The 19,474-nt window shown below is 55.8% G+C and overlaps 1 protein-coding gene across 1 annotated transcript in view; it reads left to right on the forward strand.

The window, feature by feature from the left end:
- LOC309635536 (scavenger receptor cysteine-rich domain-containing protein DMBT1-like) overlaps positions 1-19,474 on the forward strand; it is a 77,108-nt gene that overhangs the window by 16,763 nt on the left and 40,871 nt on the right. The window contains exons 5-23 of the mRNA XM_082406923.1: positions 908-952; positions 1,756-1,785; positions 3,610-3,651; positions 4,384-4,707; positions 5,483-5,512; positions 6,115-6,144; positions 7,204-7,527; positions 8,303-8,332; positions 8,936-8,965; positions 10,025-10,348; positions 11,124-11,153; positions 11,757-11,786; positions 12,846-13,169; positions 13,945-13,974; positions 14,577-14,606; positions 15,666-15,989; positions 16,765-16,794; positions 17,398-17,427; positions 18,487-18,810. Of these exons, the coding sequence (XP_082263049.1) occupies positions 908-952; positions 1,756-1,785; positions 3,610-3,651; positions 4,384-4,707; positions 5,483-5,512; positions 6,115-6,144; positions 7,204-7,527; positions 8,303-8,332; positions 8,936-8,965; positions 10,025-10,348; positions 11,124-11,153; positions 11,757-11,786; positions 12,846-13,169; positions 13,945-13,974; positions 14,577-14,606; positions 15,666-15,989; positions 16,765-16,794; positions 17,398-17,427; positions 18,487-18,810 (2,361 nt within the window). The remainder of the gene's footprint in view (positions 1-907; positions 953-1,755; positions 1,786-3,609; positions 3,652-4,383; positions 4,708-5,482; positions 5,513-6,114; positions 6,145-7,203; positions 7,528-8,302; positions 8,333-8,935; positions 8,966-10,024; positions 10,349-11,123; positions 11,154-11,756; positions 11,787-12,845; positions 13,170-13,944; positions 13,975-14,576; positions 14,607-15,665; positions 15,990-16,764; positions 16,795-17,397; positions 17,428-18,486; positions 18,811-19,474) is intronic.

Consider the following 19,474-nt stretch of genomic DNA (forward strand, 5'->3'; position numbering starts at 1 on the left):
TCCTTTTAAATGCGAGGAAGAAGGATTGGGGAGTTTTGGTCTTTAAAACTTAAATCTATACCAAAAGCAAACTAAGCAGTAACCAATATGTTCTCTTTATCGGTGATTAAATGACAAATGAAGGATATTTACAGCCTCAGTGAAGAAGAGAAATCCTCCCTGACTTAACCCGGAAAATCCCAACATTTCTCCTTTATGCTCAGAGTGCTGGTGGGTCTTCTAGCACCAATGGGTCCTTTAATCCACAAAGAAGCCTCTAAGGATGCCACCCGTCTTGTGTGCCCCAAAGGGGAGCTTCTAGTCAAATTACCCATCTTTAGAGCAACCTCTGGCATTTACTGTGTGGACTGCTGTGTGTACATGCATGTCACTGTGCACAGGATGCGACCATGGCGATGCAGCTGTCACATGAGAATGTGTCCCCAAGAGAGCATGTCTGTCCGAACAATCACTTTGGAGGAGGTTATTTTGACATTTGGGGCTGCATCTTTGGAAACTGCCTTTCCTCCTAGTTGGGACCACATTCAGGAATATCTCAGTGATGGTAGGTATTGTCATTTGAGACTATGTTTGAGCCATAGAAATAGGCAGTTGGTATTTGAAGTTTAATCTTGTGGATAGATTTGGGCAGTTCATCAAAGGGTGATATTTTGGATGGATATTGTGGAAGCATAGGAGGTGGTGAATGTCTGGAGCCAAGAATGTCCCTGGTGGCCTCCAGCATTGAATGAGGGCTGACAGAGTGACAGAGAGATGGGTTCTGCTTCACAAGGAAGACAACCTTTGGGCAGTGGGCAGGGCTTCCAGATCTTTGTATCCAGCCCCTTTTCTGAGCCAAGGTGCAGAGGGTCAACCCTCCCGGAGGAGAGCCAACATCAAATGACCTTTCCTTCTCTCCATTCTGTAGCTTTGTTTGTCACGGAGGAACCCTCAACAGCAAGTGCAGCAGAAGGTAAAGTTTGTTATGTGGGATCCCTGTGGGCTCATTACCTTACTGCACCCAGAGGTCCATCTCTGATCCAGAAGAGGGGCGGAAGGTGTAAGAGATGGGGGTGCTCAGCTTTCAAGGGTGGGGACTTCTGAACAAGGCCTCAGGCCTGAGAAGGTATCTCTTCCATGCACCTTGACTCTGAGAAAGGGGAGGAATCAACCTGCAGAGGCATCTCCAAGGAGCTCCAAGATGGAGCTTGGTGTTCTGTCTCCAAGAGGGTCTTATTGCCCATGCTCAGAGCCCACCATGTGGTCCTCACCAATGCATGCTGACCTCTGGTCAGGCTAGGGTCCTGGGTCTCTGGCTGCACAGCCTGCAGAGGCAGCTGCATACCCGTTGAGGGGGCCACCTTGTCTGTGCCCTTTCCTGAGCCCATATGAGGCCACACTGATTTCTTTTCACTATACGGGAACCATGACCTTTCAGCCTGTGGACATCAGAGGTCCCGTAAACCCCCCTGGGGGTACCCCAAGTAGGAGAGCTGGGAGGTCAGCCAGTAGAGCCTGAGGTTCTGGCAGCCTGGGCTTGGGGAAGGAAAGTCTCTGTTCATTTCCCTGTGATGAAGGTTAACTCATGGCCATGTTCAAAGTGACCCCCTGCCCGGGGAACTGTGGCCATTAGAAATGGTGTGAGTCTGGAACCTGCCTTAGACCTGTGACCTCAAGAGAGACATGAAGCGGTGTCCTTGTGTCGTCCTCATCCCCCTTTGCCCCTGTTGTGCCCCTTCTGTGCAAGGTGTCTGATCTGCCTTCTCTCTCTCCCAGCTTCCCGGCCCCAGTCCACGCTCCTGCCAGGTGAGTCCTGCTGCCTCTTGACTCCGGGGTGTCCCCCGCCTCCCCGTTCACCTCCACAGACTCCAAGCAGGAGCCCCAGGCGGGGCGAGTGGACGTTTTCCACCTCTCAGTACCTGCCCTGGTCACCCTAGAGCGAGCAGACGCTTCCAGAGGAGCCATAGCACAAGGATCCTCGGGTCTGGCTCTGCGATTTCAGGACATTGTGGCTACACAGTGTCTCCCCAGAGCTTTGGGTGACAGGGAGGCCTGTCCTGGGGTCATTTCTGCTCGAGAGCATTGTCTAGACCGAGAGTTATGTGTGCGGGGAGAACAGGGCTTTTTTCATGTCCCGCACCCCCGGCGGAGTCTAGGGGATGCTGTTACCAAAAGGGAAAGGTGCGCTTGATGGCTTACAGACTGGGGTCCTCTCATAGCCGACTCAGTCAACAGAGTTCCAGTGTAAAAGGTGCATGTGTGAGTGCGGTGAACACAGTTGAGAGGGCGGAGGGGTACGGGAGGGGGTGGCTGTGTGGAGTGGCAACGAGCCTGCTAGGACACTGGGGCAGGAGCCGGACCCCAGGCAGAAACTCTGGGGCGCCTGGCTGAGCCTCACCCTCATTGCAGCTGGGCTGGTGGCCTTGGGGTCCTACCCTAACCGCTGGGGCTCATCCTTGCTGCTCCCACAGGGAGTTAAGGCGGTAGCTCCGGTGGCCGGTCGCACTGGTGGCTGGTCGCAGGCATGCCAGGGACTTTCATAGTCAGGAAAGTAAGCCCTCAGGTCCAGGCACAGGAAGTGAGACAGAACGAGAAGCCCCAGTGGACTGAGTCGTCGATGGTGGGCACACACTCTCCACGCAGAGGCCCTAAGAAAAGCATCAGCAACGTGTGAAGGCTGAGTTTCTTCCACCTGGGATCCCAGTGGGGCCCCTGTGTGCTTTGTGTCTGACTTTCCTTGTCTTTCTCGCAGCTGTTCGGCCCCAGTCCACTGCCTGGCCCAGTGAGTCTCAGGCGACCTTCCTCGGGATGTCCCTTTACTCCCTGCCCATCCCCCATTCTTCTCCCCTCGGGGGGAATCACTGTACTTTGCAGAACCTGGGGGGACACATTGTCCCCTCCCTTGCTCAGTCTCCCAGCTGGTTCTTCTCATCTAGACATGGGGTTTCCAACACTCCCGTCTTCCCATTGATCCATCTGAGTTGTCACATCCTGTCCTTGATACTGTCCCAGAGATGGTCACCTGCAGGTTCAGAGAACCAGGAATGTGTTCCACCGCCCTAGGCCCTGTTACATCCCAGCTGAGGAGAGTTTTGTGGGAGAAGGAAGGTTGATAATTACTGACCTTCTGTTGATGGGACATGAGAACAGGGAGGAGTGCCTGCATCCCTCACTCCGGGCCACATCTCAGATCCAACAGGGCCACACCTGCATCCGGACGTGGCAGGGACAGTGCCCAGGAGACGCTGGGTCATAAGGGACTGCAGTGCTCTGGGTGCCAGGGGCCATGATTGGCTCCAGCTTCACCCCCTGACTTTTCTGTCCGCTTCTGCCTCTGGACAACCCCTCAGATGTGCCAGTGCGGACATGGCTCATGGAAGGGAGGTGGCAAAAGTTTTCTCACGGGAAGGAGAACATGCCAGGCTTAGAGAGGTGGAGGGAGCCGGCTGACCTCAGACAGGGCCATTGTCCCGGAGGAGCTAGCTGAGCAGGAGGCTTCCTCAGCAAACACAGGTAGCAAGTGGCAGGATCCAGATGTGGAACTGGTGTCATCATGCTGGGTAAAAGTTTTTCCAAGGCTTCCTTCCTGTGCTGTCTAACTCTGACCTTTCCCTTTGTTGCCACTTCCAGCCTCCTGGCAGACCTTATCCTCACCTGCTCCGTCACCAACAGGTAAATATTCCTATCCACCTCCCTGGGGCTTACTTTCTGCTTCTGGATAAACTGGGGGTTTGGATGTGACAGGAGCAGGTTCAGGGTGTGGCCGTCCATATCCTTGTGCCTGTGAGTGAAGCAAGAGTCTCTGGAGGCCAGGTCTGAGGTCCGATCTTAGCGGGCTGGTGAGCTGTGTCCAGTGGGATCGGGTCCAGAGGCTCAGGGAAGATTTTCCTCCAGGCGGTCAGTGTAGGCCCTGGATACCTCTCCACCCTGCTGGTACCTCCCCCGGTCTCTCAGGCCATGGATGGCCGTCCAGCCGGAGGAGTGGGGTGTAAAATGCCTGAACTGCTTCTGTCTGCCCCGGTCCCGTCACCTCCAGGGGCGCGGCCAGAACGCAGGGAGAACTACCCGGGAGACAACAAGCTACCAACAGGGGAATGGTCTTGGCCTTCCTCCTGCGACCACGGCACTCTAGCCTGGGTGTATCCTGGGTGGGTTGGGGTTACCTTCGTGCTCGCCTCATCTTGGACTGATGGGCTGCGTCTCTGCATTTGAGCATCTTGAGACTTGGGCACAATAGGAATCTCTGCTCCTTTCCCTGTGGTGAAGATTAACTCCTGGGCATAAAAGAAAGGTGATTCCTGCCCAGGGGAGAGTCACCGGCAGGAAGTCCCCTGAGTCTGGAACCAGCCTTAGGCCTGTGACCTCAGGAGAGACATGAGGCGGTGTCCTTGTGCTGCCCTCTAGGGACCGAATTGGCTTTGGCCCTGAGGCTGGTGAATGGAGGTGACAGGTGTCAGGGCCGGGTGGAGGTCCTGTACCGAGGCTCCTGGGGCACCGTGTGTGACGACAGCTGGGACACCAACGACGCCAACGTGGTCTGCAGGCAGCTGGGCTGTGGCTGGGCCACGTCAGCCCCAGGAAATGCCCGGTACGGTCAGGGCTCAGGGCCCATCGTCCTGGACGACGTGGGCTGCTCGGGGCACGAGAGCTACCTGTGGAGCTGCCCTCACAACCCCTGGAACACACACAACTGTGGACACAGCGAGGACGCCAGTGTCGTCTGCTCAGGTTGGTCTCAAATAAGCTGGGTGTCCCTCTCTGGGGGTGGCGTTTCCTTCTGATATTCTGAATCTCTTTTAAAGCATGTTTACATTTCTTGCTTCCTTAAATCACTTTGTCTCTCTGCTAAGAATTAGTATGAGCTTTCTGACAAGCTGCCAGGCATTTAGCTGGTGAATTAGAACAAAGAACCAAACTGAAAGTGACTTGAAGCCATTTTCTCCATGCCACAGTGCAAGCCAGAGGCAAAAGAGGCTAGTTCTGTCAGGAGGTCTGTGAATGGAGGTCATGGCCTAGCATTGCAGGTGGCCCAGGGTTTGGTTGCTGAGCCCTGGACGGTAGCCCCTCCAGGGAACCGGGATGCACTGTCTGGGCACCGGGTCTGCCGTGTGCAGGGCAGTGGCCCCTGGGTGTCCTGCTGGGCACAGCCTTGTCATCACCTACGGTCGGGCCTGGCAGATCTCACACGGGATTTGAACTTCGAACTGGACCCCTGTCTTGCTGCCTCAGTGGGCCCATAAAAGCTGTGAGGCTGATGACTGATTTGGGTCCACTCGGTCATGTAGACACAGAGCTAATCACCTTGACATTGGAAATAAGGGATGCTGGGCTGCCTGGACCTGTCAGGAGGAGCATTTTTGGGGGGTGAGGATGGCAGAGGTCCCACCCTGCGTGGCAGGGCACAGGCGTAGACCGAGCGTCTCACGTGCTCAGCGTCGTCCCCCTTTGCCCGTGTCGTGCCCCTTCTGTGCAAGGTGTCTGATCTGCCTTCTCTCTCTCCCAGGTGACAGGCCCCAGTCCACGCTCCTGCCAGGTGAGTCCTGCTGCCTCTTGACTCCGGGGTGTCCCCTCCCTCCCCACTCACCGCCACAGACTCCAGCCAGGAGCCCCAGGTGGGGCGAGTGGACGTTTTCCACCTCTCAGCACCTGCCCTGGTCACCCTAGAGCGAGCAGACGCTTCCAGAGGAGCCATAGCACAAGGATCCTCGGGTCTGGCTCTGCGATTTCAGGACATTGTGGCTACACAGTGTCTCCCCAGAGCTTTGGGTGACAGGGAGGCCTGTCCTGGGCTCATTTCTGCTCGAAAGCATTGTCTAGACCGAGAGTTATGTGTGCGGGGAGAACAGGGCTGTTTCAGGTCCCCCACCCCCGCGGAGTCCAAAAGGGATACTTTCCCCAGAGAGCACTCAGTCAGCAGAGCGAGCAAATTGCTCTTGTGGAGTGTGGCGCCTCATCGCCATGCCGAGGACATTTGAGGGCATGATCTGGCTCACGGCAAGCCTTCAGCAAAGGCCTCTTCCTCCCCCAGGCAGTGGAGATTCTCAGACCCTCCTTTCCCTGATGTGAGTGACAGGGCACTAGACCGACCTTGACTCTAGACACCTTCTTTCTAATCCTGCTGTGTCTTCCCTTCAGGTTGGTGGACTTCCGCAACTCCTGCCTATGGTAAGCATCACTTGGATCCTGCCGTAACGCTCCAGTCATCAGGCCTGGGTGCAGTTCCTGACTCTTGGTTGGAGCCTCTGAGCTCACCACCTCATCTAATGTGGAGGGTTCCTTTCGCGTGCCGGAGTTATGGAGAACCTTCACCTCCCAGTTGTGGCATACATGACTGAGAATGCTTTTGTTGCCAAGTGATAGGATCCCAACTCACACTCTCTTGAGTTGGGGGTGGTAGTGGCGGCCGAAATGACTTCCATAGCTAAGAGGTGGTCGGTCTTCAGGTAGTGCTGGATCCAGAAGTTCTAGTAGAGCTTTTCCCCTGCACTTTTCTTACCTCTATTTTCTTATGTTTATGGACTTCGCTCTCAGCTTTCTTCCTGCCAAGGGGCAGTTGTCAGCCACAGGTCTAAGCCCAGGAGGGGAGAGAGTCTGGTGTTTTTGTAGCTCTTCAGTGGACAAGCCCTAGAAGGACTCTGATCCGCCTCCTACCAACAGATGCCTTCTCCCTAATCATGTCCATGTGCTCTGATGGTTTTCAGTGGGTGCATGGCTTATTCAAGAGTCAGCTGAAGTTTGGGGTTTGAAAATGACATGAGTGAGTGCTCAGCGGAAAAGTAGTCTTCAGAATACACTTGGGCCTGATGGAGTGGGTTCCCATGTGGGAGTGAACATCTGAAGGTGGCCCCTTGGCGGGGTCTGGGAAGCTGTCTCTGGTGGTCTCCTGCTGCAGGGGCTCAAGTTCATCCCAGTGGTCCCTGGGGATTCAGGCTGTGGGCTTCCCCTCTTCCCACCTCCATCCCAAGGCTGGGATCAGCCACTGAATTGCTGGGCCTTGTGGGGAACCCATCAGAGAACATGCGTCGCTCAGTCCACAGCCAAGGGTTCTATCAAACAGCCCCGTGAGGATAAACGATGATGGCCAGGCTCAGTCAGGTCCTCTGGAAGGAAAACATTAGCTTGATCTCAGAAGTCTTTCCCTGGAAGGATTCTGAATCTCGTTGAGTCCTCCGGACCTCTTCCTCCGGAAGACACAGGAGAGTGCATTTTCCCGTCTCCTTCCAGGAACTGAATCAGGTTTGGCCCTGAGGCTGGTGAATGGAGGTGACAGGTGTCAGGGCCGGGTGGAGGTCCTGTACCGAGGCTCCTGGGGCACCGTGTGTGACGACAGCTGGGACACCAATGACGCCAACGTGGTCTGCAGGCAGCTGGGCTGTGGCTGGGCCACGTCAGCCCCAGGAAATGCCCGGTACGGTCAAGGCTCAGGGCCCATCGTCCTGGACGACGTGGCTTGCTCGGGGCACGAGAGCTACCTGTGGAGCTGCCCTCACAACCCCTGGAACACACACAACTGTGGACACAGCGAGGACGCCAGTGTCGTCTGCTCAGGTTGGTCTCAAATAAGCTGGGTGTCCCTCTCTGGGGGTGTCGTTTCCTTCTGATATTCTGAATCTCTTTTAAAGCATGTTTACATTTCTTGCTTCCTTAAATCACTTTGTCTCTCTGCTAAGAATTAGTATAAGCTTTCTGACAAGCTGCCAGGCACGTAGCTGGTGAATTAGAACAAAGAACCAAACTGAAAGTGACTTGAAGCCATTTTCTCCATGCCACAGTGCAAGCCAGAGGCAAAAGAGGCTAGTTCTGTCAGGAGGTCTGTGAATGGAGGTCAGGGCCCAGGACTGCAGGTGGCCCAGGGTTTGGTTCCTGAGCCCTGGACGGTAGCCCCTCCAGGGAACCGGGATGCACTGTCTGGGCACCGGGTCTGCCGTGTGCAGGGCAGTGGCCCCTGGGTGTCCTGCTGGGCACAGCCTTGTCATCACCTATGGTCGGGCCTGGCAGATCTCACACGGGATTTGAACTTCGAACTGGACCCCTGTCTTGCTGCCTCAGTGGGCCCATAAAAGCTGTGAGGCTGATGACTGATTTGGGTCCACTCGGTCATGTAGACACAGAGCTAATCACCTTGACATTGGAAATAAGGGATGCTGGGCTGCCTGGACCTGTCAGGAGGAGCATTTTTGGGGGGTGAGGATGGCAGAGGTCCCACCCTGCGTGGCAGGGCACAGGCATGGACCGAGCGTCTCACCTGCTCAGCGTCGTCCCCCTTTGCCCGTGTCGTGCCCCTTCTGTGCAAGGTGTCTGATCTGCCTTCTCTCTCTCCCAGGTGACAGGCCCCAGTCCACGCTCCTGCCAGGTGAGTCCTGCTGCCTCTTGACTCCGGGGTGTCCCCTCCCTCCCCACTCACCGCCACAGACTCCAGCCAGGAGCCCCAGGTGGGGCGAGTGGACGTTTTCCACCTCTCAGCACCTGCCCTGGTCACCCTAGAGCGAGCAGACGCTTCCAGAGGAGCCATAGCACAAGGATCCTCGGGTCTGGCTCTGCGATTTCAGGACATTGTGGCTACACAGTGTCTCCCCAGAGCTTTGGGTGACAGGGAGGTCTGTCCTGGGCTCATTTCTGCTCGAAAGCATTGTCTAGACCAAGAGTTATGTGTGCGGGGAGAACAGGGCTGTTTCAGGTCCCCCACCCCCCGCGGAGTCCAAAAGGGATACTTTCCCCAGAGAGCACTCAGTCAGCAGAGCGAGCAAATTGCTCTTGTGGAGTGTGGCGCCTCATCGCCATGCCGAGGACATTTGAGGGCATGATCTGGCTCACGGCAAGCCTTCAGCAAAGGCCTCTTCCTCCCCCAGGCAGTGGAGATTCTCAGACCCTCCTTTCCCTGATGTGAGTGACAGGGCACTAGACCGACCTTGACTCTAGACACCTTCTTTCTAATCCTGCTGTGTCTTCCCTTCAGGTTGGTGGACTTCCGCAACTCCTGCCTATGGTAAGCATCACTTGGATCCTGCCGTAACGCTCCAGTCATCAGGCCTGGGTGCAGTTCCTGACTCTTGGTTGGAGCCTCTGAGCTCACCACCTCATCTAATGTGGAGGGTTCCTTTCGCGTGCCGGAGTTATGGAGAACCTTCACCTCCCAGTTGTGGCATACATGACTGAGAATGCTTTTGTTGCCAAGTGATAGGATCCCAACTCACACTCTCTTGAGTTGGGGGTGGTAGTGGCGGCCGAAATGACTTCCATAGCTAAGAGGTGGTCGGTCTTCAGGTAGTGCTGGATCCAGAAGTTCTAGTAGAGCTTTTCCCCTGCACTTTTCTTACCTCTATTTTCTTATGTTTATGGACTTCGCTCTCAGCTTTCTTCCTGCCAAGGGGCAGTTGTCAGCCACAGGTCTAAGCCCAGGAGGGGAGAGAGTCTGGTGTTTTTGTAGCTCTTCAGTGGACAAGCCCTAGAAGGACTCTGATCCGCCTCCTACCAACAGATGCCTTCTCCCTAATCATGTCCATGTGCTCTGATGGTTTTCAGTGGGTGCATGGCTTATTCAAGAGTCAGCTGAAGTTTGGGGTTTGAAAATGACATGAGTGAGTGCTCAGCGGAAAAGTAGTCTTCAGAATACACTTGGGCCTGATGGAGTGGGTTCCCATGTGGGAGTGAACATCTGAAGGTGGCCCCTTGGCGGGGTCTGGGAAGCTGTCTCTGGTGGTCTCCTGCTGCAGGGGCTCAAGTTCATCCCAGTGGTCCCTGGGGATTCAGGCTGTGGGCTTCCCCTCTTCCCACCTCCATCCCAAGGCTGGGATCAGCCACTGAATTGCTGGGCCTTGTGGGGAACCCATCAGAGAACATGCGTCGCTCAGTCCACAGCCAAGGGTTCTATCAAACAGCCCCGTGAGGATAAACGATGATGGCCAGGCTCAGTCAGGTCCTCTGGAAGGAAAACATTAGCTTGATCTCAGAAGTCTTTCCCTGGAAGGATTCTGCATCTCGTTGAGTCCTCCGGACCTCTTCCTCCGGAAGACACAGGAGAGTGCATTTTCCCGTCTCCTTCCAGGAACTGAATCAGGTTTGGCCCTGAGGCTGGTGAATGGAGGTGACAGGTGTCAGGGCCGGGTGGAGGTCCTGTACCGAGGCTCCTGGGGCACCGTGTGTGACGACAGCTGGGACACCAATGACGCCAACGTGGTCTGCAGGCAGCTGGGCTGTGGCTGGGCCACGTCAGCCCCAGGAAATGCCCGGTACGGTCAAGGCTCAGGGCCCATCGTCCTGGACGACGTGGCTTGCTCGGGGCACGAGAGCTACCTGTGGAGCTGCCCTCACAACCCCTGGAACACACACAACTGTGGACACAGCGAGGACGCCAGTGTCGTCTGCTCAGGTTGGTCTCAAATAAGCTGGGTGTCCCTCTCTGGGGGTGTCGTTTCCTTCTGATATTCTGAATCTCTTTTAAAGCATGTTTACATTTCTTGCTTCCTTAAATCACTTTGTCTCTCTGCTAAGAATTAGTATAAGCTTTCTGACAAGCTGCCAGGCACGTAGCTGGTGAATTAGAACAAAGAACCAAACTGAAAGTGACTTGAAGCCATTTTCTCCATGCCACAGTGCAAGCCAGAGGCAAAAGAGGCTAGTTCTGTCAGGAGGTCTGTGAATGGAGGTCAGGGCCCAGGACTGCAGGTGGCCCAGGGTTTGGTTCCTGAGCCCTGGACGGTAGCCCCTCCAGGGAACCGGGATGCACTGTCTGGGCACCGGGTCTGCCGTGTGCAGGGCAGTGGCCCCTGGGTGTCCTGCTGGGCACAGCCTTGTCATCACCTATGGTCGGGCCTGGCAGATCTCACACGGGATTTGAACTTCGAACTGGACCCCTGTCTTGCTGCCTCAGTGGGCCCATAAAAGCTGTGAGGCTGATGACTGATTTGGGTCCACTCGGTCATGTAGACACAGAGCTAATCACCTTGACATTGGAAATAAGGGATGCTGGGCTGCCTGGACCTGTCAGGAGGAGCATTTTTGGGGGGTGAGGATGGCAGAGGTCCCACCCTGCGTGGCAGGGCACAGGCATGGACCGAGCGTCTCACCTGCTCAGCGTCGTCCCCCTTTGCCCGTGTCGTGCCCCTTCTGTGCAAGGTGTCTGATCTGCCTTCTCTCTCTCCCAGGTGACAGGCCCCAGTCCACGCTCCTGCCAGGTGAGTCCTGCTGCCTCTTGACTCCGGGGTGTCCCCTCCCTCCCCACTCACCGCCACAGACTCCAGCCAGGAGCCCCAGGTGGGGCGAGTGGACGTTTTCCACCTCTCAGCACCTGCCCTGGTCACCCTAGAGCGAGCAGACGCTTCCAGAGGAGCCATAGCACAAGGATCCTCGGGTCTGGCTCTGCGATTTCAGGACATTGTGGCTACACAGTGTCTCCCCAGAGCTTTGGGTGACAGGGAGGTCTGTCCTGGGCTCATTTCTGCTCGAAAGCATTGTCTAGACCAAGAGTTATGTGTGCGGGGAGAACAGGGCTGTTTCAGGTCCCCCACCCCCCGCGGAGTCCAAAAGGGATACTTTCCCCAGAGAGCACTCAGTCAGCAGAGCGAGCAAATTGCTCTTGTGGAGTGTGGCGCCTCATCGCCATGCCGAGGACATTTGAGGGCATGATCTGGCTCACGGCAAGCTCTCAGAAAAGGCCTCTTCCTCCCCCAGGCAGTGGAGATTCTCAGACCCTCCTTTCCCTGATGTGAGTGACAGGGCACTAGACCGATCTTGACTCTAGACACCTTCTTTCTAATCCTGCTGTGTCTTCCCTTCAGGTTGGTGGACTTCCGCAACACCTGCCTATGGTAAGCATCACTTGGATCCTGCCGTAACGCTCCAGTCATCAGGCCTGGGTGCAGTTCCTGACTCTTGGTTGGAGCCTCTGAGCTCACCACCTCATCTAATGTGGAGGGTTCCTTTCGCGTGCCGCAGTTATGGAGAACCTTCACCTCCCAGTTGTGGCATACATGACTGAGAATGCTTTTGTTGCCAAGTGATAGAATCCCAACTCACACTCTCTTGAGTTGGGGGTGGGAGAGGGGGCCGCAGTGACTTCCATAGCTAAGAGGTGGTCGGTCTTCAGGTAGTGCTGGATCCAGAAGTTCCAGTAGAGCTTTTCCCCTGCACTTTTCTTACTTCTATTTTCTTATGTTTATGGACTTCGCTCTCAGCTTTCTTCCTGCCAAGGGGCAGTTGTCAGCCACAGGTCTAAGCCCAGGAGGGGAGAGAGTCTGGTTTTTTTGTAGCTCTTCAGTGGACAAGCCCTAGAAGGACTCTGATCCGCCTCCTACCAACAGATGCCTTCTCCCTAATCATGTCCATGTGCTCTGATGATTTTCAGTGGGTGCATGGCTTGTTCAAGAGTCAGCTGAAATTTGGGGTTTGAAAATGACATGAGTGAGTGCTCAGCGGAAAAGTAGTCTTCAGAATACACTTGGGCCTGATGGAGTGGGTTCCCATGTGGGAGTGAACATCTGTAGGTGGCCCCTTGGTGGGGTCTGGGAAGCTGTCTCTGGTGGTCTCCTGCTGCAGGGGCTCAAGTTCATCCCAGTGGTCCCTGGGGATTCAGGCTGCGGGCTTCCCCTCTTCCCACCTCCACCCCAAGGCTGGGATCAGCCACTGAATTGCTGGGCCTTGTGGGGAACCCATCAGAGAACATGCGTCGCTCAGTCCACAGCCAAGGGTTCTATCAAACAGCCCCGTGAGGATAAATGATGATGGCCAGGCTCAGTCAGGTCCTCTGGAAGGAAAACATTAGCTTGATCTCAGAAGTCTTTCCCTGGAAGGATTCTGAATCTCGTTGAGTCCTCCGGACCTCTTCCTCCGGAAGACACAGGAGAGTGCATTTTCCCGTCTCCTTCCAGGAACGGAATCAGGTTTGGCCCTGAGGCTGGTGAATGGAGGTGACAGGTGTCAGGGCCGGGTGGAGGTCCTGTACCGAGGCTCCTGGGGCACCGTGTGTGACGACAGCTGGGACACCAACGACGCCAACGTGGTCTGCAAGCAGCTGGGCTGTGGCTGGGCCACGTCGGCCCCAGGAAATGCCCGGTACGGTCAGGGCTCAGGGCCCATCGTCCTGGACGACGTGGGCTGCTCGGGGCACGAGAGCTACCTGTGGAGCTGCCCTCACCGTGGCTGGAACACACACAACTGTGGACACAGCGAGGACGCCAGTGTCGTCTGCTCAGGTTGGTCTCAAATAAGCTGCGTGTCCCTCTCTGGGGGTGCCGTTTCCTTCTGACATTCTGAATCCCTTTTAAAGCATGTTTACATTACTCGCTTCCTTAAATCACCCTGTCTCTCTGCTAAGAATTAGTGTGAGCTTTCTGACAAGCTGCCAGGCATGTAGCTGGTGAATTAGAACAAAGAACCAAACTGAAAGTGACTTGAAGCCATTTTCTCCATGCCACAGTGCAAGCCAGAGGCAAAAGAGGCTAGTTCTGTCAGGAGGTCTGTGAATGGAGGTCATGGCCTAGCATTGCAGGTGGCCCAGGGTTTGGTTCCTGAGCCCTGGACGGTAGCCCCTCCAGGGAACCGGGATGCACTGTCTGGGCACCAGGTCTGCCGTGTGCAGGGCAGTGGCCCCTGTGTGGCCTGCCGGACACAGCCTTGTCATCACCTATGGTCGGGCCTGACAGATCACACATGGGATTTGAACTTCGAACTGGACCCCTGTCTTGCTGCCTCAGTGGGCCCATAAAAGCTGTGAGGCTGATGACTGATTTGGGTCCACTCGGTCATGTAAACACAGAGCTAATCACCTTGACATTGGAAATAAGGGATGCTGGGCTGCCTGGACCTGTCAGGAGGAGCATTTTTGGGGGGTGAGGATGGCAGAGGTCCCACCCTGCGTGGCAGGGCACAGGCATGGACCGAGCATCTCACCTGCTCAGCGTCGTCCCCCTTTGCCCGTGTCGTGCCCCTTCTGTGCAAGGTGTCTGATCTGCCTTCTCTCTCTCCCAGGTGACAGGCCCCAGTCCACGCTCCTGCCAGGTGAGTCCTGCTGCCTCTTGACTCCGGGGTGTCCCCTCCCTCCCCACTCACCGCCACAGACTCCAGCCAGGAGCCCCAGGTGGGGCGAGTGGACGTTTTCCACCTCTCAGCACCTGCCCTGGTCACCCTAGAGCGAGCAGACGCTTCCAGAGGAGCCATAGCACAAGGATCCTCGGGTCTGGCTCTGCGATTTCAGGACATTGTGGCTACACAGTGTCTCCCCAGAGCTTTGGGTGACAGGGAGGCCTGTCCTGGGCTCATTTCTGCTCGAAAGCATTGTCTAGACCGAGAGTTATGTGTGCGGGGAGAACAGGGCTGTTTCAGGTCCCCCACCCCCGCGGAGTCCAAAAGGGATAGTTTCCCCAGAGAGCACTCAGTCAGCAGAGCGAGCTCATTGCTCTTGTGGAGTGTGGCGCCTCATCGCCATGCCGAGGACATTTGAGGGCATGAACTGGCTCACCGCAAGCCTTCAGCAAAGGCCTCTTCCTCCCCCAGGCAGTGGAGATTCTCAGACCCTCCTTTCCCTGATGTGAGTGACAGGGCACTAGACCGACCTTGACTCTAGACACCTTCTTTCTAATCCTGCTGTGTCTTCCCTTCAGATTGGTGGACTTCCGCAACTCCTGCCTATGGTAAGCATCACTTGGATCCTGCCGTAACGCTCCAGTCATCAGGCCTGGGTGCAGTTCCTGACTCTTGGTTGGAGCCTCTGAGCTCACCACCTCATCTAATGTGGAGGGTTCCTTTCGCGTGCCGGAGTTATGGAGAACCTTCACCTCCCAGTTGTGGCATACATGACTGAGAATGCTTTTGTTGCCAAGTGATAGGATCCCAACTCACACTCTCTTGAGTTGGGGGTGGTAGTGGCGGCCGAAATGACTTCCATAGCTAAGAGGTGGTCGGTCTTCAGGTAGTGCTGGATCCAGAAGTTCTAGTAGAGCTTTTCCCCTGCACTTTTCTTACCTCTATTTTCTTATGTTTATGGACTTCGCTCTCAGCTTTCTTCCTGCCAAGGGGCAGTTGTCAGCCACAGGTCTAAGCCCAGGAGGGGAGAGAGTCTGGTGTTTTTGTAGCTCTTCAGTGGACAAGCCCTAGAAGGACTCTGATCCGCCTCCTACCAACAGATGCCTTCTCCCTAATCATGTCCATGTGCTCTGATGGTTTTCAGTGGGTGCATGGCTTATTCAAGAGTCAGCTGAAGTTTGGGGTTTGAAAATGACATGAGTGAGTGCTCAGCGGAAAAGTAGTCTTCAGAATACACTTGGGCCTGATGGAGTGGGTTCCCATGTGGGAGTGAACATCTGAAGGTGGCCCCTTGGCGGGGTCTGGGAAGCTGTCTCTGGTGGTCTCCTGCTGCAGGGGCTCAAGTTCATCCCAGTGGTCCCTGGGGATTCAGGCTGTGGGCTTCCCCTCTTCCCACCTCCATCCCAAGGCTGGGATCAGCCACTGAATTGCTGGGCCTTGTGGGGAACCCATCAGAGAACATGCGTCGCTCAGTCCACAGCCAAGGGTTCTATCAAACAGCCCCGTGAGGATAAACGATGATGGCCAGGCTCAGTCAGGTCCTCTGGAAGGAAAACATTAGCTTGATCTCAGAAGTCTTTCCCTGGAAGGATTCTGAATCTCGTTGAGTCCTCCGGACCTCTTCCTCCGGAAGACACAGGAGAGTGCATTTTCCCGTCTCCTTCCAGGAACTGAATCAGGTTTGGCCCTGAGGCTGGTGAATGGAGGTGACAGGTGTCAGGGCCGGGTGGAGGTCCTGTACCGAGGCTCCTGGGGCACCGTGTGTGACGACAGCTGGGACACCAATGACGCCAACGTGGTCTGCAGGCAGCTGGGCTGTGGCTGGGCCACGTCAGCCCCAGGAAATGCCCGGTACGGTCAAGGCTCAGGGCCCATCGTCCTGGACGACGTGGCTTGCTCGGGGCACGAGAGCTACCTGTGGAGCTGCCCTCACAACCCCTGGAACACACACAACTGTGGACACAGCGAGGACGCCAGTGTCGTCTGCTCAGGTTGGTCTCAAATAAGCTGGGTGTCCCTCTCTGGGGGTGTCGTTTCCTTCTGATATTCTGAATCTCTTTTAAAGCATGTTTACATTTCTTGCTTCCTTAAATCACTTTGTCTCTCTGCTAAGAATTAGTATAAGCTTTCTGACAAGCTGCCAGGCACGTAGCTGGTGAATTAGAACAAAGAACCAAACTGAAAGTGACTTGAAGCCATTTTCTCCATGCCACAGTGCAAGCCAGAGGCAAAAGAGGCTAGTTCTGTCAGGAGGTCTGTGAATGGAGGTCAGGGCCCAGGACTGCAGGTGGCCCAGGGTTTGGTTCCTGAGCCCTGGACGGTAGCCCCTCCAGGGAACCGGGATGCACTGTCTGGGCACCGGGTCTGCCGTGTGCAGGGCAGTGGCCCCTGGGTGTCCTGCTGGGCACAGCCTTGTCATCACCTATGGTCGGGCCTGGCAGATCTCACACGGGATTTGAACTTCGAACTGGACCCCTGTCTTGCTGCCTCAGTGGGCCCATAAAAGCTGTGAGGCTGATGACTGATTTGGGTCCACTCGGTCATGTAGACACAGAGCTAATCACCTTGACATTGGAAATAAGGGATGCTGGGCTGCCTGGACCTGTCAGGAGGAGCATTTTTGGGGGGTGAGGATGGCAGAGGTCCCACCCTGCGTGGCAGGGCACAGGCATGGACCGAGCGTCTCACCTGCTCAGCGTCGTCCCCCTTTGCCCGTGTCGTGCCCCTTCTGTGCAAGGTGTCTGATCTGCCTTCTCTCTCTCCCAGGTGACAGGCCCCAGTCCACGCTCCTGCCAGGTGAGTCCTGCTGCCTCTTGACTCCGGGGTGTCCCCTCCCTCCCCACTCACCGCCACAGACTCCAGCCAGGAGCCCCAGGTGGGGCGAGTGGACGTTTTCCACCTCTCAGCACCTGCCCTGGTCACCCTAGAGCGAGCAGACGCTTCCAGAGGAGCCATAGCACAAGGATCCTCGGGTCTGGCTCTGCGATTTCAGGACATTGTGGCTACACAGTGTCTCCCCAGAGCTTTGGGTGACAGGGAGGTCTGTCCTGGGCTCATTTCTGCTCGAAAGCATTGTCTAGACCAAGAGTTATGTGTGCGGGGAGAACAGGGCTGTTTCAGGTCCCCCACCCCCCGCGGAGTCCAAAAGGGATACTTTCCCCAGAGAGCACTCAGTCAGCAGAGCGAGCAAATTGCTCTTGTGGAGTGTGGCGCCTCATCGCCATGCCGAGGACATTTGAGGGCATGATCTGGCTCACGGCAAGCTCTCAGAAAAGGCCTCTTCCTCCCCCAGGCAGTGGAGATTCTCAGACCCTCCTTTCCCTGATGTGAGTGACAGGGCACTAGACCGATCTTGACTCTAGACACCTTCTTTCTAATCCTGCTGTGTCTTCCCTTCAGGTTGGTGGACTTCCGCAACACCTGCCTATGGTAAGCATCACTTGGATCCTGCCGTAACGCTCCAGTCATCAGGCCTGGGTGCAGTTCCTGACTCTTGGTTGGAGCCTCTGAGCTCACCACCTCATCTAATGTGGAGGGTTCCTTTCGCGTGCCGCAGTTATGGAGAACCTTCACCTCCCAGTTGTGGCATACATGACTGAGAATGCTTTTGTTGCCAAGTGATAGAATCCCAACTCACACTCTCTTGAGTTGGGGGTGGGAGAGGGGGCCGCAGTGACTTCCATAGCTAAGAGGTGGTCGGTCTTCAGGTAGTGCTGGATCCAGAAGTTCCAGTAGAGCTTTTCCCCTGCACTTTTCTTACTTCTATTTTCTTATGTTTATGGACTTCGCTCTCAGCTTTCTTCCTGCCAAGGGGCAGTTGTCAGCCACAGGTCTAAGCCCAGGAGGGGAGAGAGTCTGGTTTTTTTGTAGCTCTTCAGTGGACAAGCCCTAGAAGGACTCTGATCCGCCTCCTACCAACAGATGCCTTCTCCCTAATCATGTCCATGTGCTCTGATGATTTTCAGTGGGTGCATGGCTTGTTCAAGAGTCAGCTGAAATTTGGGGTTTGAAAATGACATGAGTGAGTGCTCAGCGGAAAAGTAGTCTTCAGAATACACTTGGGCCTGATGGAGTGGGTTCCCATGTGGGAGTGAACATCTGTAGGTGGCCCCTTGGTGGGGTCTGGGAAGCTGTCTCTGGTGGTCTCCTGCTGCAGGGGCTCAAGTTCATCCCAGTGGTCCCTGGGGATTCAGGCTGCGGGCTTCCCCTCTTCCCACCTCCACCCCAAGGCTGGGATCAGCCACTGAATTGCTGGGCCTTGTGGGGAACCCATCAGAGAACATGCGTCGCTCAGTCCACAGCCAAGGGTTCTATCAAACAGCCCCGTGAGGATAAATGATGATGGCCAGGCTCAGTCAGGTCCTCTGGAAGGAAAACATTAGCTTGATCTCAGAAGTCTTTCCCTGGAAGGATTCTGAATCTCGTTGAGTCCTCCGGACCTCTTCCTCCGGAAGACACAGGAGAGTGCATTTTCCCGTCTCCTTCCAGGAACGGAATCAGGTTTGGCCCTGAGGCTGGTGAATGGAGGTGACAGGTGTCAGGGCCGGGTGGAGGTCCTGTACCGAGGCTCCTGGGGCACCGTGTGTGACGACAGCTGGGACACCAACGACGCCAACGTGGTCTGCAAGCAGCTGGGCTGTGGCTGGGCCACGTCGGCCCCAGGAAATGCCCGGTACGGTCAGGGCTCAGGGCCCATCGTCCTGGACGACGTGGGCTGCTCGGGGCACGAGAGCTACCTGTGGAGCTGCCCTCACCGTGGCTGGAACACACACAACTGTGGACACAGCGAGGACGCCAGTGTCGTCTGCTCAGGTTGGTCTCAAATAAGCTGCGTGTCCCTCTCTGGGGGTGCCGTTTCCTTCTGACATTCTGAATCCCTTTTAAAGCATGTTTACATTACTCGCTTCCTTAAATCACCCTGTCTCTCTGCTAAGAATTAGTGTGAGCTTTCTGACAAGCTGCCAGGCATGTAGCTGGTGAATTAGAACAAAGAACCAAACTGAAAGTGACTTGAAGCCATTTTCTCCATGCCACAGTGCAAGCCAGAGGCAAAAGAGGCTAGTTCTGTCAGGAGGTCTGTGAATGGAGGTCATGGCCTAGCATTGCAGGTGGCCCAGGGTTTGGTTCCTGAGCCCTGGACGGTAGCCCCTCCAGGGAACCGGGATGCACTGTCTGGGCACCAGGTCTGCCGTGTGCAGGGCAGTGGCCCCTGTGTGGCCTGCCGGACACAGCCTTGTCATCACCTATGGTCGGGCCTGACAGATCACACATGGGATTTGAACTTCGAACTGGACCCCTGTCTTGCTGCCTCAGTGGGCCCATAAAAGCTGTGAGGCTGATGACTGATTTGGGTCCACTCGGTCATGTAAACACAGAGCTAATCACCTTGACATTGGAAATAAGGGATGCTGGGCTGCCTGGACCTGTCAGGAGGAGCATTTTTGGGGGGTGAGGATGGCAGAGGTCCCACCCTGCG

This window comes from Balaenoptera borealis (genome assembly GCF_965194805.1).
Source record: "Balaenoptera borealis genome assembly, chromosome: 10".
NCBI lineage: Eukaryota > Metazoa > Chordata > Mammalia > Artiodactyla > Balaenopteridae > Balaenoptera > Balaenoptera borealis.